The following is a 17,195-nucleotide window of genomic DNA, read 5'->3' on the forward strand; positions in this document are numbered from 1 at the left end:
TGTCGTTTTAGTGAGGTGGGAACTTGCCATCGTCTGTGATCATAAAGAGTATGAAGCCGAGTTAGGATTTGGATCTGATTTCTGGGATCTTGGGTAGCCTTTATGCTATTTTCTTTTTCAAAAATAAGATGTTCCTGTTTTTAAAACATGAGCTAAGTTTCATCCAACAATCAAATAAATAAAAACAAATGAGGTCTGCCACCAAGCACAATTTGATTATGAGTGAAGAGGAACTGGGTTCAGCCACTGAGACGTCTTGCTTTTTCTATTAATTTCTTTTAAAGTATCTGTTCATTAGTCCTCAAAAGTAGTTCCACTCCCCATGTCAGTTTCTCTGACACAGTGGACATGTACAGCATGAGCTATGTATGTGCATATGACATGTCTATGACGTGCAGAGGGCACACTCACTGTTGCTCAGATTGATTGGCTCTTAATGCTGACAGCGGTGTTGAGAAAGTTTATGATTATAAATAAAAACTTATATTTGCTTATAAGTAAAACAAATTCATACACACACCATGTCACAATAGCTTTTCAAATACAAATTTACATAGTTATTTTCACAATAGGTCAACTAAAAAGTGCTTGGATATATTCTGCTGATGCTATTTTGAAACGGTGATATACACTTGAATTGAACTTGCTGCCTGGGGCAGGTGGTTTGCTTGGTTAAAACACAATTGTTATACATAAATGTTTGAGTCAACTTAATAAGCAACCTCACTCTTTTGTTTGTATTAAAATATCCTTCTTTTCCTTTTAGAAATAGTAACAAAATATGAAATATTGAAATGACATATATAAATATATATTAAATATTAAATATATGGGGTTTAAATATTAAAAATGAAATGAGTCAACCTTTTAAGTTAAACATCTAATTTAATATGTATAATACTTATAAAGAGGGTATATATGTATGCATATATACATTTGAGATTTCATTGTTTAGTGTTGATTTCTAAACTCTTCAGCGTCACCTGTTTCTGTATTTCATTGAATGTAAACTTTTACATTGAGAAGTTACTGTCTTAGGGGAATCAAAGTGACTTTGAAAGGACCGTGAATCACATGTCTAGAAGCTCCCCAGTATGATAGCCTCTAACACTTCTATACTGTTGGTTATATGTGCAGCTCGTTCTTTGCTCAGTAAGAGACTTTTACACAGAATTCATGTTGCTCTATAGTTAACGTGAGCTCATATGATACGTGGTCATTGGGGGAAGACTGAGGAAATGGGTTTGAAGCAAAACCTGATGCCAAATCAGCTTTTAAATTCTAAAGTAGAAAGTCAGTTACTAACTTTAGGGGAGACAGTACTTGTGCTTTTAAACATTTAGGTAAAATGGGATAACAATAGTTATCTCAGGCAAGTAGTATTTGATACCAGCTCTGCTAAACCTGAGACAAACTTGGACATGTAGCTCTCATTCTAGAGTGTAGTGTTTTCAGCTGCTTACCTCCTCCTAGAATAGCCATTCCTGGCTTCCTATATCGGTCCCTGCAGTTTCATAATTCTCATATTGGTAAATGTGTACGTTTAAGGCAGACTTTCTAGCTCTTAATGCTGAACTTCAAGATAGAGCATCATGGGAGAGATAGACATAGTAATGGGATGATAAGGGAGCAAGCTAAAGTGCTTAATTTAAGGCAAGAGACAACGTAAGGCTCCCTCTACGCCCAGACTTGAGTACGACTTAATCTGCACACTAATCAGTACTGAATGGATTTGGACAGCGCGATTGAACAGTTAGCAGTGCAGCAGGCCTTAGTCTGTTGCCGGGTATCTCTGGATGCTGCAGATGTCTGCAATATGTGAGTCAAACCATCCTGGACAATGCAATGGCTTTGTTCTGTTCTGGATACATTCTCACTTGCTAGATTCATGCTTTTATTATAATAATTTACAACCGACTACCTTATTCCACAGAGGTAACTCCTCACTGGATACGTATGTCAATGTATTACTAAAACATGTGATTTATATTTGTGCAATGTGCAGGAAACATTTATATTTTTTAATTAGACAAGTTCTTGTTTCGTCTCCTCTAAGCAATGTTTTCACACCTTTCTTCAGTGCTTCCCAGATCTAAGTAGACCCAAATGGATTTTTAAAAAATATAGGTATATCACTACGGTATTCCTCCCCCTTCCCTCTCACTACAGTATTTCAGATTAAATTTATACCTCTTCTTTTACTAAATATTAGTCTGGTAAATATAACATTTTAATAATTAAAACAGCCAAAGCTTTCAGCTTAACCCTTTAAATAGCTACTGAAATAAAAGATCAGGAAACATACAGGTGAGTTCTTACCTTGGAGAAGTTGGTACTCATTTGGGCTCATTTTTAATCTTCTGTAAAATTCTTCTTCAGCATCATCTTCTACAGAAGTCCTTATGGATTCTCCAGCTAGGCTCAGGATCTTTCAGGCTGATTACGAATCCTAACTAGTGGATAATGGTACTTAACTAGGTACCTAGTAATCAAATCCTTCACAAGATCCAAATTACTGGACAGAAAGAAAGTGGCTTTTTTTTGTTTTGTTTTTGTTGTTTGTTTTGTTTTGTTTTAATGTGTTGTATCTTGAACTCAGTGTGATATTTAGAAATGTATAAATGTATATTTTCAACTGACTTCATAAAACTTATCAAATATCTGAATTGGGGAAGATATGATACATATCTGCAGGTACATAGTCAGTTTGCTTTGGTGGATAACAGGGTTATATCATCTTGGTGTTTTATAGACAGGGAAAAAACATCGTATGTGCTGGCATTACATTACTGAAGGTGAGCGTGACACTGATTGAATTCAGGCCATTGTAGGAAACTGGACTGACAAAGAAAAGGGATAAGTTTGAAACTTGGGAAAGTGAAAGCTAGAGATGAGTAAACCAAGACTGGACAATCTTGAAAGCCAACAGGATAGTTTTGTCTTTATTATTAAGAACTTTCTCCAACTTTAGAGCATCATATTCCTGTGCAGTAGAGCTGATTTCTGCAGTAACTAATGTTGGAATGACTCCAGAAAAAGAATCTTAATTTAGATAATGGAAAAGGAAACACAAAATGAGAATATCAATGGTAGAAATGAAATAGAAATGAGAGTACATTTGGCAGAGTACTTACATGCTAAGAAAAGGACTAGGGCAAAGTGATATTATCTGTGGGAGATGTTCCTTGAACTATAATTCAGGCTCTATAAAGCCTCTAGTTGCCTGTCACCATGCACAGTGATTTATTTTTTGGTTAACAGGGTGATTGCCGTACCAGGGAAGAGGCAATGATATTTGGTGTTGGGCTTTGTGACAATGGATTCATGCATCACGGTAGGAACCCTTACCCTCAAACCTCACAAACAGATTTCATTGCTTTGGTTCCGCTTGGGACATTGTCCAGTGGTCCAGTAAGGCCAAGACAACCTGTCTGGGTCTAGCCATGGGTCCCAGATGAGTCACAACATCTGCTACCGATTTTACTATTAGTGCCATTTCTGTGGCACGTTCCTGTTATCTACCAGTTTTTCTAGGCCTTCTCTTGTTTTTCTAGATTGTGTCGACCCCAGAAGAGTCATGGAATGACTTAGAAGTTTTATTTTCTTTTTAAAATTGCATATATCTCTTTGAATTCATTTTATATGAGCACTCATGATCTTCCCTGACTGTTGTGTGTAGTGGAATGCATAGATAAGAGCATGCATAGTTAATGTTTATTGTTCATTTTAAGAAATCATACTCAGAATCATCCTATGGAACTAAATCTTTGGAAATAAATATTTTTTAGTCTATTGGATTTTTTCTTGCTTGGTACCTTCAAAAATCATTGAACATTAGTGTTATAATTCTCCATCTATCAAAGTAATGAGAGTTCCCTCTGTCTAGGCCATCTTACATAGGGCATGCAAGCAAACAGTCTCCTTTCATTACTAATGCAATGTACTTCTCAACATCTGGCTGACATGGCACTTACATCCATCCCTCAACTACTTTCAGAAGGTTATCAACACCTGTATGAAAAACTAACACCAGTTACAGCCCTTTGTGTGTGTGTGGGGGGGTATCCTTTCTCATCACATGCTTAGTGGAGAATTCTGAACTGTGTTCTTATGTCTGGATCACCAGGAATATTAAGATAGAGAAATATGGATCCCTGGAGAACAAACTACTGATGATAGAAATTATAATATTTTAAGAAATTAGAATTATAAAATCCATTGGACACCCCTCAATTATTTTTCTCTTTAACCCAAAACAACAGCAGGCAGTAATTTGACATAAGCATTTATTGCAAAATACTCTGTGACAGTAAAAGTTCAGCTGAGAAAAGCCCCAAGCCTGGATTTCTTGGTGCTTCTCTTGCCTGCTATGGGCCAGTTGCTTGGAGGAAGTATCATGTGGTATTCCGGAAAACAATTAGATCATGGAGGCAAAACTTAGCCCAAAGTGTTTTTCCTTTCTGTTGTTCACTGTGGCTCATGTTACTGTTTACTGTGTGGGGGTAGCTTCATTTGTCACCATGTTACCAGATGCTCTTCTATCCAAAGATCACCCATGCACCATCTGCTCCACATTATTTGCTGGAACTCTGTCAAAACAATGAAATCAAATGCTCCTTTGGGTTGTTTGACATATGCCAAGCTGCTTACATGCAACAATTCATTGTAGGGAAGGCAAGATGAAGAGTTCTTTGATTTTCACTTTGCAGACGAGAAAATTAATATGCAGAGAGTTTGGGTAACTTTCAAATTACCACACTGAGAATTGACCCCAGAACTAGACTGATTCATTGCAAAGTTAAGTGCCCTGGGACTACAGCCTTCCCATTATAGTGGGTCACCTTGTCCCCACAAGACACTACAAGGTACTAATGTCAAAGAATAAGAAACACAGATTTCTCTTCTCAAGTATTTCGGTAGCTGTCAAGATCGTATTCAACATAATTTTTTAAAAGATTTATTTATTTATTATATATAAGTAAACTGTAGCTGTCTTCAGACACACCAGAAGAGGGCATCAGATCCCATTACAGATGGTTGTGAGCCACCATGTGGTTGCTGGGAATTGAACTCAGGACCCATTGGAAGAGCAGTCAGTGTTCTTAGTCATTAAGCCATCTCTCCAGCCCCTCAACATATATTCTTATTTATTTGCATCTACCTGTAGTTTAAACAAAACTAACAAAACATACACCAACAAACAGCACATGCTACCAGTTGATACTGGAGATCTTATGGGGATATGTAAAAATGTTAACATTTGGATAAAAGAGATAAAGTTGACCTTTGCAGAAATAAGATTATTTGGGAAGGTTGCTGTGAAACACAGAAGAGCTAACAACTCATGGAAACTAAAATCACATTTTGTCTAGATGACGTATTTCTAGTTTGAAGTGTTGGACTAACTATGACCCCCCATCAGAGTTGCTCTCACACAGAAAACTACTATGTGTATTAGTCAGGGTTCTCTGGAGTCATAAAACCTATGGCATGTCTCTATATATTAAGGGAAATTCCTGGAATAACTTATAATCTACAGTCCAACAATGGGCAGCTATGAAGGGGAAGTCCAAGAATCTAGGAGGTGGTCAGCCCCAAAAGGCTAGTGGTTTCAGCTGGTCCTCCATATAACCTGAAATCCTGAAGAAACAGGTTCCAACACACTGCTGGCAAATAAGTGCAAGCAGGCGAGGAAGAAGAAATCCTTCTTCCATTGTCCTTATGTAGGCCTCCAGCAGAAGGTGTGGTCCAGATTAAAGGTACGTACCACCATGCCTGGACCTAAACTGTTCTTTACTTGGAACTTGCTCTGCCCTAGGCTGGCCTTGAACTCGGAGATCTGCTTGCTTCTGTCTCATGGGATTAAAGGCATGCATCATTTTGCCTATGCCGAAGTTTTTCATGGCCACTATGCTTCAAGATTGGGATCAAAAGCCTGTGTGTTCCAGCCTCAAAATCTAGATCAGAGGTGTACCCTCCATTTCTGATTGTAGTTCACTCCAGATATAATCAAGTTGACATAGGGAATCACTATCACACTATGCAACCCAGTTGACCTTTTCCATAAAGATGCAGAATATTAAAAGCAGGCGTATTTTCTGAAAGTGGAAAATGAGTTTTACATTTAGAATATGTGAGATTTAGGAATTATATTTTCTTCTTTAAATTTTTATTTTCATTTGGACAATGGAAGATTAAGAGTTTCAACATTGAGAAGATGCTACTTATTTTAAAATGGAAAATCCTGCAGAAAACAGTAATTTACAGGAAACGTAGGCATAGGTCATTGAAGGAATCTGAGAAGTATATGAGAGGAGACCTTGTTCTAGGAATCCAAAGCTGAGCTCATGGTTGACGAGATGTCCCTAAGTGTGTACCGGTGTGGAAAACGAGCTTGAGATTCAAGCTTACTGAAATTATTGAATCTCTCCATTTTTCTAGTCCTAGAAAAAAGTGAATTCAAAGACGAGCCTCTACTTTTCCGCTTTTTTGCCGATGAGGAAATGGAAGGATCAAATATGAAACACAGGCTGATGAAACACGACTTGAAGGTGGTGGAGAATGTCATAGCTAAGTCACTGTTGGTAAGCCGCTGCCACCTTAGGTTTCTTTCTGGGGTAGTGATAAGCACGAGGACATAATAACATGTTGATGCTTTCGATGTAGTTCATTGTAAAGACCTCCTCATTCTTTATCAGTAATGTTAGTATTTTACGTTTCAGATTAAATCCAACGAAGGCAGCTATGGATTTGGGCTGGAAGACAAAAATAAAGTTCCAATAATAAAGTTAGTGGAAAAAGGGTCAAATGCTGAGGTAATATTAATTAGTATTTTTGTTAAGGTTTGTCATCATGCAATGCAGTGCCAAACTGAAATCAAACATTATGTGTTTATTGAAGATGGTGTCTCTGAACAATCATGCACTGAGGTTCTGACACATACTGTTGAGTTTGTATCAGCTGGGACTGTGTCTCAGTGATAACTGGAGATGAGAGGTGCTGATATTCCAGAGATCTTCAGCTCTGAGTTGAAGAGTTCCCCAGTGATGTGTTTCCAGGATTGTTCCAATCATGCAATCCATCCTAGAAGTTTTTGGAAGCTGTGTAGGGTGTGACAGTTGTTCTAGGTCTACCAGATGGCTCTTCTGTTCAAGCGAAGGCAGTATCTTCTGTCTTCTGCGTTGGTTGTCTTTTCTATGAAAGTAATTTCCATCATTAAAGCAAACATTTTGACTTTTTCATTAAATTAATTCTAATTGTCATCTTCTCGCATCACTAAGTTGTTAAACAGTGAACTCTTCTGATCATTGACTCCTTCACTGAGAAATATTCATTTGATAGCAGTTAGTATTCTAGACTCTAGGATTATAGACATGTAGAAAGCAGATGACATTCCCTGTTCTGAGCTGGAAACTTTGGTGGTTTTCCTGTATATACATGAGGGACTGAGTTTGATAAAGTTTTGTTTTGTTTTGTTTTGTTTTGTTTTAAATGTGGTATGTGCATGCTTGTAATCCTATGCTTAGGAGGTGGAAGCAGGTGAAATCCTGCACTCATAGGCCAGCAATCCTAGGCTGCTTGGTGATTACCAAGCCAATAAAAGACCTATCTCAAGAAATAAGGTGACAAGGTGGGCATCACCTGAACAACAACCAGAGTTGCCCTCTGGCTGCCAGACGGATGCATATACATGTACATACATCACACACACACACACACACACACACACACACACACACACACACACACACACGAATTCTGTTCTGTTTCTTTGTCTCTCTGTATCTGTCTTTATCTCTCTCTGCCTCTCCTTCCCTTCATCTTCCTCCCTGTTTTCCTGCCCCTTGCTTCTCTCCCTCCTTTCTTCTCTTTTCTTATTGAGTTTAACAATGCTATACCATGGTAATACTGGATTTAAAGACTATCCTGCTACCTAATTTGCAAGGTACATAACCTTAAGCAAACACTTCAGTATTCATGTCTTTCATAAAAATATAAGAACTGGAATAGTAGAACATATATAATTTTAAATCTGTGTAGTAAAGTCAGTGGTACTCTGTGTAAACTAGTCGTAAAGGTCTTTTATTTCACCCTAAAACAAAAGTGTGCAAGATAAAGTTTTCTATCCATCACTCCAAGTGCAAATATATGACCTGTGGTCCATTTGTGGTCTGTTCATGTATCTGACCATCCAGTGACCATGAAATAATTCTATGGGAGAAGATGCTTCTCCCAGGTGCTTTTAAAGGCTGGACTTAGAGCAGAGCATTATTTTACTCTGCAATAGAAAAGAAAAAAAAGCCCATCTCATTAAGTAACTGCAGTTCAATATAGAGGATAGTCTTGCTGGTTAGGACGTCTGGGCTGACTGTAGGGGTAATGTCTTCCTTATCCTCTTTCAGCGGGTTGCATTAGGCATAACCTGCACTTGTTGGACTGTACTTGCTTGGATTCCTGGCTTCTCTTTCAGTTCCTTTATACTGGGCACACTCATGCTGATGGAGGCTGGAGATACAAATTGGTTGTAGTCAATATGTTTATATATTCGTGGGACAAAAATTTCTAAGCTAAATAAATAAATTTATATATAATATATAATATATTTGTATAATATATAAAACATACATCTGGAGATACACATCTATCCATCTGTCTGTCTGTCTATCTATCTATCTATCTATCTATCTATCTATCTATCTATCTATCTATTGATCTATATATCTTGGTTTGTAAATTAAAAGTCAAGTTTATTTATTTTTTTAAATTAAAGACACTGTTGTTATAACAACAAGAGAGAGCCAAAGATGCATACAGTATTAAGGAATAACATGCATGGGGTTACGGGGAGAGTTGATTTCAATAAGACTCTGCAATCTCATTTACAATAATTCTCTGTATTATTATAACTATTATTGCATTCATGGTTCTGTTGCATAAATTTGTATAACAGTATAGAATATGTGTTTTCATGTACAAATGTGTACATGCTGAGCCTTCTCTGATTCAGTTTTGTGAAAAACTATTCATTAAATTATCATTCCAATTACTCTTGGTATTTCCCCCTTAGATGGCTGGCATGGAAGTTGGGAAGAAGATATTTGCTATTAATGGTGACCTGGTTTTTCTGAGACCTTTTCCTGAAGTTGATTGCTTCCTGAAATCATGCTTGAACAGCAGAAAGCCACTGAGAGTCCTTGTGAGCACAAAGCCAAGGGAGTAAGTGACACAGAGGAACAGGGATGAGTAGAGTAGTGATGCTAACTTCAGGTCGTTATTCTCCTGGTTTACAATATGTATGCCTCCCCAACATGGTGGGAACAGGCCTTTAGATGAGAGAGGAAACTGCACTGCTTATCGAAAAATGTGCTCACTCCTGAATTAAATGGTGTTGGTAGCAATGACATTTTTCTTTTACTGTCCAAACTTTGCTATTTTGGGTTACGGTGAGTTTGACTGAGTAAAAACTAATTTATTAGAGCACCTGAAAGTTGAGAATAAAGAACTGTATGCTTGGCTATAGGAAGTGTTGTCGATTATTCAGTCTATAATGTACTGCTCATATGCATGGAATCAAACTCAGAAGGTACATGATGCATGCACATTCTTAGTAAGTTGCTCTTCCCTTTAAAGCAAACTAACCCAAAACTCTGTGGCTCTCCATGCTTCTGTTTACATAAGGAAACAATGTTTGTGCTTGTCTTTAATTGTTATGACACAGTAGCTGAGATAACAAAAAAACATAGTAGAGGATTACTTTAACTCGTAATTTCAGAAGTTTCAGTCCATAATGAGAGGAAAGAATGGTGTTGTAAAACTGTTCACTCAATGTTGTTCAGAAAGCAGAGAGAGGGAGCCAAAAATTGTGCTCCTAGACAAGACCTACCTCTCAAGGGCATGCGCCCAGTATCAAACTTCTCAAACTTGGCACAGTTACTATTAGCCCAACATCTATGAACTCAATTCATGAGTCAGCCAAGGGAGGAAATCATGATTCGGTCATCTTTAGATAATGCTACCATCATGAGACTGTTCAACACATGGGCCTTTTGGGTTCAACATATGAAATGTAACAATATTCATTATGAAAGATTCAAAGTACATATTTCTTTAGAGGAACTAATTTTTCTTCAAATTTTACCACATTTAAACAGCTACTACTGTTTAGAAACCAATTGCTGTTTATCAGAGTATTGATATGTGATATAATCATGCACACATGGACTAGGGCCATGCTCTACGGCAGTGTCTTTAGCTAAAACAATTGATGTCCATACAGTTCATTGGCTTTTATTCTCTAATTTGTTTCTATTAGTGACCTGGTATTTCTTTCTCAGATTAGTCATCAGCTGGTTGAGATGACATATATGCAAAGTATTTAACAGAACATGTGAATGAGTTATGCCTCAATTCCTATTTAAAATCTGTTTCAGTTAGAACAAGCAACTTTATTAATTTTAAGATGAATATGAAGGATGTCACTTAAAATGATTGTTTTATTTTAATAATTTAGGAAACTGTATGACCATAGCTGGTATCCTTGTTGACTTTAAAATACTTTTATATGTAGAGTATTTTATAGCACACACACTCAGGGCTAGCTAGATGTATCATACTTACATTGTTCTTGAGTATGAATGCATTTTAATGGGCTGGATTCTCCCTAGAACATCCCTGTCTGACAATGCTAAGTCATTAATGGTCACGGGTGCTTTAGCTCATAATGTAATACACTAAGTGGCCCGAAAGCATAAGTGTGGCTTGTTAACATAGTTTCTCACAGGAAGCACTAGGCGAGAGGGCAGCAAAGAATCACTTCAGTGTCTTCTCTCTATGTATAATTATAGTTTATTTTTCCTTGTTTATCTAGTCCTGTTTAGGGAAGGTTATCTTAGTTGCCTGTGTCCTCACACATTTAAGGCATTTAAAAGCTATAAAATATCTTAGGAAGGAGTAGAGAGGTATTTGAAACAATTATTAGTGAATATAAGTATATGCCCTGTGGCCACTGGATTTACCCTTACAATAACTGATCTGCTTACATGGACATTTCAATAATTGATAGAACATATAGCCAATGACTTAAAGACTAAACAGATGGAAACAAATCCTGAGCTGTCAGAGTCCTGGGCCCATGTTTTCCAGTCATTCCCTAAGTGTTGTTGTGCAATGTAGACTCCTGAAAATTGTCCTTTGACTACACACGTGAGTACACCTGTGTGCGTGCATACACACACACACACACACACACACACACACACAGAGAGAGAGAGAGAGAGAATAAATAAATGAATAAATATTTAAAAGATTACATACTCATGTTTTCTTTTAATATACTTGAAATATATGACTTCCCCTAATATTCTCTTTATATTGAATCTTTAGACCATTCACATATATTAAAGAAAAAGTTATGTTCTCTTTTTAAGAGACAATATAAATAAGCTAGAGTGGTATTATGGGAAATCCTCCTGTAAGTTACAACATTATTAATTGATGGTATATTGTCTTTAGACAGTTATACTGGTTTCCATTAAGGAAAGTGTAAAATAAGTCTCATAACTCCAAACTCGAGTAGGCACTTTGCACTTTGTGGGCTGTGTCCTGGCATCCCAAGCTAGTCTACCCACTAATTGCTGGTAGAAACTTTCAACATCCTACTGTGAGCAGCAGACATGTTCTCAGACACTGCAGTGTGCCTTAGCAATAAATAGGTATGGTCACTTATAATAGTTGAGGCCATGAGAATACTCACATTCCTAACATTTCCATTTGAAAGTGACTTTCTAAGCTGCATAGATTACTAGTTTTCCTTTGGTCTAAGTTGCTGATTATTAAAGAGTTGGCAGTTTTTTCAAGACTTTGAAACACTCCAGTTATAACGATCCATTTCCTATGTGTCTACTGACATCTCCCTGCCTAATAAGGCTGAATGCATTAGTTTGTCTCTCTGTGGCAAATAGATGACATGAGCATCTCAAAGGAGAAAGGTTTATTTCAGCTCCTGGTTTCAGAGGACTCAGTTCAGAGTTGCTTGGCTCTGTGTACTAAGCCACAACATGATGGAGGTGGGAGTGTGTGGTGACCTGATGGGAACCTGAAAACAGTGAAACAGAAAGACAGGAAGCATTCAGGAGAAGATTACAGCCTTTAACCACTCAATTGCATAAACCTGCTCCCCTTTCATCACCTCCCAGTAATCCAGAACATTGTGAGTCCATCAAGATCTGACATCATCAACTAGGCCAGATCTCTCAGGAGCCACTCACTTCCCCCAGGACATTTAGAATTCCCCACCCAGTACAGTGTCTTAGGGTTTCCTTGATATTTTCGTTCATAATTTGACCTGAGTATAAGGAGGACAGTACGGGCTTTTCTCCTAGGTGGATTTTCTACTCTGACAGGTAACTTCTCAGAAAGGTCATGAAGTAAAGTACCTCCAGCGGGCTGCATGTGCCCTGGTGCAGACAGATCACCTGCGATGTTTACCCGAGTGAGTGATTCTCACTTAATATAAAGAGGAGTGGGCGGGGACAGAGAGTCAGTGATATCTCCATGTCTCCAAACAGTTCATTTTGTCTTAAATCGTGCTTTCTCCTTCTCAGGCTTCCAAGGCCGCCTGGGCTGGGGAGCATCTTTAGATCAGGCCCAGAGAGCATGAGGCCTCGGGAGAAACTGCGGAAGCCTTGGATGGGTTATTCTTTTCTTTCTTTCTTTTTCTTCTTTTTACTTATTTTTTATTTTTTGTAATTTAAGTAGAGAGGAAAAGATAAAAATATAAGAAGTAAATACAGCAGAATTTTCCTTTCATTCCAGCTGTGTTTTACACTTGATAACATCAAGGAATTTCTCCAAAAGGCTTTGCAGTAGCCGATTTCACATATTTATTTTCTACCAGAAATAGAACATTCCTCACGTATAATTTTATTAATTATTTTAACAGGCAATGTGGTTTTCCCATTGGAAAAGCATGATCTCCAAAGGTCATGTTTTTATTTGAGTTTAATCATATTTAATTAGAAGAATTCCAAGTTTTTCCCTAAAATGGATTTCATGGTGTTGTATACACAGTTTTTTAAATGGATAGAAATCTTCTTGAAGAGTAGAAGTCAGCCTCACACAGCCGAGTTAGATGGGCAGACCTTACTGAGAAAGCGCTGAGAGGCTGCTGAGAAGGACAGACAGCCTACAAGTAATCAAGCACTGTTCGGAAGCTGTAAGGTAGTCCGGGCTAAGTGACTTTGCCTACAGCATACACAGAAGCCGGCAGCCACTTTCTGTTTCATCCTCACCAGCTCTTGTATTCATTCCCCTCTCGCCTTAGTTCGCTTTAATTTTAATGAAGTGACATGTCTCTTTGACAGGTAATAAGGGTTTCCTGTTCAAATGAAATGGATACAGACCTGTACCTCAGAAAACATTTAACTAAAGATAAGGGATGTGCTGTTTCTCTGACCCCTGTCATACATATATGCAAATCAAGCTATGGTCTATAGCCTCATTTATAATAAATAGTGCTTTCAAACTGCCACTGGACGGGGACTTTGCATTTTTATCACTGATTGCTTGCCTGGGTTACATCAGAGACTTCAGGGTTGGGCACTGCCTGCTGACCTAAATGTAACTTGTGGTTTTCTAGACTGTTCCAGGCACAGGGTCTTCTGTGAGCTGCCTCCAATAGATAAGCCTATCTTCAGTGTGTCCGTGAAGGGCTGCTTAGATTTCTTTTATAAGCGGTTTATCCTTTTCAGAGCACAGTCGGTACTCGGGCAGGCAGGGCCATCCAGCAAAATGTACTGCACTGCGTCCAGTTTGTCCTGCTCTCTGCTTCAGTGTATGGCACTCACCTTCACGTAAGGATGCTCCATCCTCTGTAGAGTGCTCTGCTCTTCGAGTTTGCTCTCCGATCCCTGGCTTCCTCCCATGGAATGGGCTCCATTGTCGGGGACGAACAGCACATCCCTTCCAGTGTGCCATGACAACCATCTTTTATTCTCCTCCTCCTCAAATTCATTTTGGTGCGGGTTCCATGGGCAGTGCTTCTCTTACTCGGGTTTTTACCTTTTTAAATGTCTTATTCTTCCAGAGCTGTATTACAGCAATGCAGAAGTGAATCAAATTCCTGATACCATGATATAGTGTCGGGCAGCTCTGTCCCCTATAACTTGTCCTTGTTGGTCCTCTGGTGATGTTTGCGATAGTAGAAATGTACTGCGTGCTTTGTTTATATTATTAGTTACCCATTTCCTGTTTGTAATAATAAGTCCATAAAGAATGCTTCTTTTCCTCTTGAGCATCTGTCTAGCTCAGCATCTTTCAGGGCAGTCTATTACCTGTAGTGGCTAATCTTGGACATCAGCCTGACATACCTGAGGAGGGGAGAACTTAGCTGAGGAACTGGCTTCATCAGATTGTTCTATGGCCTTGTCTGTGGGGCCATTTTCCTGACTGCTAATGGATGGAAGATGGCCTCACCCTCTGTTAGCTGGGCCACTCCTTGGCTGTCGTGTCTGTACTGCGTAGGGAAGCTAGCTGAGAAGCAGAAAGTTAGCCTCTAAGCCGTACTGTCCTATGGTCTCTGCTTCTGTTCCTGCCTTGGCCTTTGCTGGAGTTTCCCTTGATGATTGGCAGTAACCTATACGATGAAGTAAAGCCCCTACAGCTTTCTTTTGGCCATGTTTTGATGCTAGCAACAGAATTTAACTAGAATAGAAACTGTATCTCTTTAATTCTCAACAGCATACTACAAAAAAAAAAGTTTTATCAGTGATAACCTCCAACGGTTTCTGTAGTATGTTTTCCAACAGGAGCTAGTCCAAACCCAAGTTTACCCAGCTACAATGTATCAGAATAAGGATGCAGAGCTGGTTCAGTGTCCACATAGCCTGTTCTTCACACACACAGCTCATCCATGTAACAGATTGTGGGTATGTTATGGCAGCCCTATTCCACGTCTAGCTTTTGCTTAGGCAATGACCAGTGTTACCTCCACTGGCTCCTCATTCAGTGGCATTCTCCAGGTAGACCCTCTCCAGTTTTCCAGTTTTTTTTTCTGATCTAGACCTCAGCAGCAGTCTCCCCTCTTAGGCTCCTGCATTAAGAATTCATCTGGGAAACAGTCATAGATCAAGCAGGGGAAGGTTCAGTTAGGACAAATGGGGAGTGAAGAATGTGCTCTAGTACAGAGCAGTCTGAGCTGAGCAACAACTCTGCTGGCCACGTGGGTGGGGGCTTAGATTTCTCTTCCACATATTATTACTAATAATCCCCTCTCCTGCCCCCTCTCCCCGGGGGGGGCATTTCTAACAATGGGGGCAACCTAGCAAAGAGCTTCCCCTCCCATATAAAATTGTATTTGGTATAAGTAGAAGAATAAAATGCAAGACCATGCATGAGAGGCTTCAGTGCCTAGGAGGTTGAAAAGTCCAGTAGGGGAAAGGTGAACAGCACTGCACATGCTCCTTGGTGAGGAAGTTTCAGTGTAGTTGTCTAAGCTGACCTAGCTGGAGTGGCCTCTGCCACCTATTGTTCTTCACATCCTGTTTTGGGGGCCTGAGCTGGGAGCCCATCTGGAGTCCACCACCGCCATTCTACTTAATTCCTGTTGAGGACCCTGAGCGTCTCAGCTGGAGTCGCTGCTGAACTCCGGCTGGCCATCTCAGGATGCGTGCCTTGCTGAAATGAGCTGAGGTGTAGAAGAGTACCCAGGAACCGATTTACATTTGTCTCACCTTATTTTCTGGTTACTTTTAGGACTGTTAAGATCCCAGATTCTGCAGATGGGCTTGGTTTCCAGATCAGAGGCTTTGGTCCTTCAGTTGTGCATGCTGTGGGAAGAGGTGAGACATCCTTTGTCACTGCGTGGGAAGTGCTTCAGCCACTCAGTCCTTGCTTTAGTCCTTTGGCCGGTCCCCTATCCCTGTCCTCAAAGTGCTAGCAATGGTTCCCTTTCACTGACATAACTCTCACAAATGATATTCTGGAAATAATACATCAAAATAAAACCTCAAAACTTCAACTTGTGTGCCCTGGCACACTTCTACATGTCTAGCACTTAGGAAAGCCAAGGTAGGAAGGACTGATTCAAATTCAAGGCTAGCTCAGGCAAGAGTGAGACTTTTCTCAAAAACAAAACGAAACAAAACAAAAGAAAAAAAACAAAACAAAACAACAGAAAACCAAAAACCAAAAAACAAACAAAAAAATAAAAACAAAAGGGAGATTGGAGAGATGGCTCAGTAGGTGAAGTACTCACCCCACGAACATGAGATTGTGAGTTTTGATCTCCAACTGTTACATTAAAAACGAAATACAAAACAGACTTTGTGTGCTTGCTACTAACTCTAATCGCAGCTCTGGGGACACAGAAACTGGAAAATCCCCTGGCTTGCTCAGTGTCTAATACAGTCCAAAGGCAAATTTCAGGTTCAGTGAGAAATCTGGCTAAAATCCTGAGGTGCAGTGTTCTAGGAAATACACAGTCCTGGCCCTCCACATGTCCATACATATGTACAAACACATACATGCATGGGCACACATGCATAGATGCATACACTAAACCCCGTGAACAAATAAATGAATAGGCCCCCAAATTCTTAATTATATTATTGTTGTTACAAATCTGATTGAAGAATGACAACCTCAATCATAATTTTTTTGTCTAGTTTAAATTAACAATGATTTTAAGGTTATCAAGTTGTGTTTTCCTTAGCATCAAATAAATTTGGGGTCTTTGTTCAATAATTTAAAAAGGAGAGTTTTCAAGTTTTGTAGAGAGTGCAGGCTTTGATGGTAATCTTGTTATATATTTCCTTCAACTTTTTCCTTTGAGTTCTCAAAAAAAAAATCTCATCATGAAATTCATTCCAAAGCAAACAATTTTAATGATTAAAAGCCTGCTTCAGTTTTTGAAATTATTTGAAGGGCAAATAAGAAAAGGTTCTCGTGATAACTACTTTTATTTCATCTTGACACCATTAAAGGGTGGAGAGATTCCGTGCGCTGCACAGAACAATCGGCCTGGCTGAGCAAAAAGGGCGTTTGTGAGCACAGGAGGTCTCACGTTTACGTAATATGGCGAAGGTGGCTGTTTGTAGACATTTAAAACATCCTAGTGTGATCACTCAAGCATGAAGCAGAGACATTTTTGAAATGGTGTTCTTATCAGAATCAGATTTGTACTATAAAATCAACCAATG

At 38.9% G+C, this 17,195-nt stretch overlaps 1 protein-coding gene across 1 annotated transcript in view; it reads left to right on the forward strand.

The window, feature by feature from the left end:
• The window catches only part of Prex2 (phosphatidylinositol-3,4,5-trisphosphate dependent Rac exchange factor 2), a 209,296-nt gene that overhangs the window by 132,697 nt on the left and 59,404 nt on the right, over positions 1-17,195 (forward strand). The window contains exons 15-19 of the mRNA XM_032907637.1: positions 3,262-3,334; positions 6,442-6,584; positions 6,723-6,815; positions 9,068-9,216; positions 15,751-15,836. Coding sequence (XP_032763528.1) covers positions 3,262-3,334; positions 6,442-6,584; positions 6,723-6,815; positions 9,068-9,216; positions 15,751-15,836 — 544 coding nt within the window. The remainder of the gene's footprint in view (positions 1-3,261; positions 3,335-6,441; positions 6,585-6,722; positions 6,816-9,067; positions 9,217-15,750; positions 15,837-17,195) is intronic.

This window comes from Rattus rattus, chromosome 1 (genome assembly GCF_011064425.1).
Source record: "Rattus rattus isolate New Zealand chromosome 1, Rrattus_CSIRO_v1, whole genome shotgun sequence".
Taxonomy (NCBI): domain Eukaryota; kingdom Metazoa; phylum Chordata; class Mammalia; order Rodentia; family Muridae; genus Rattus; species Rattus rattus.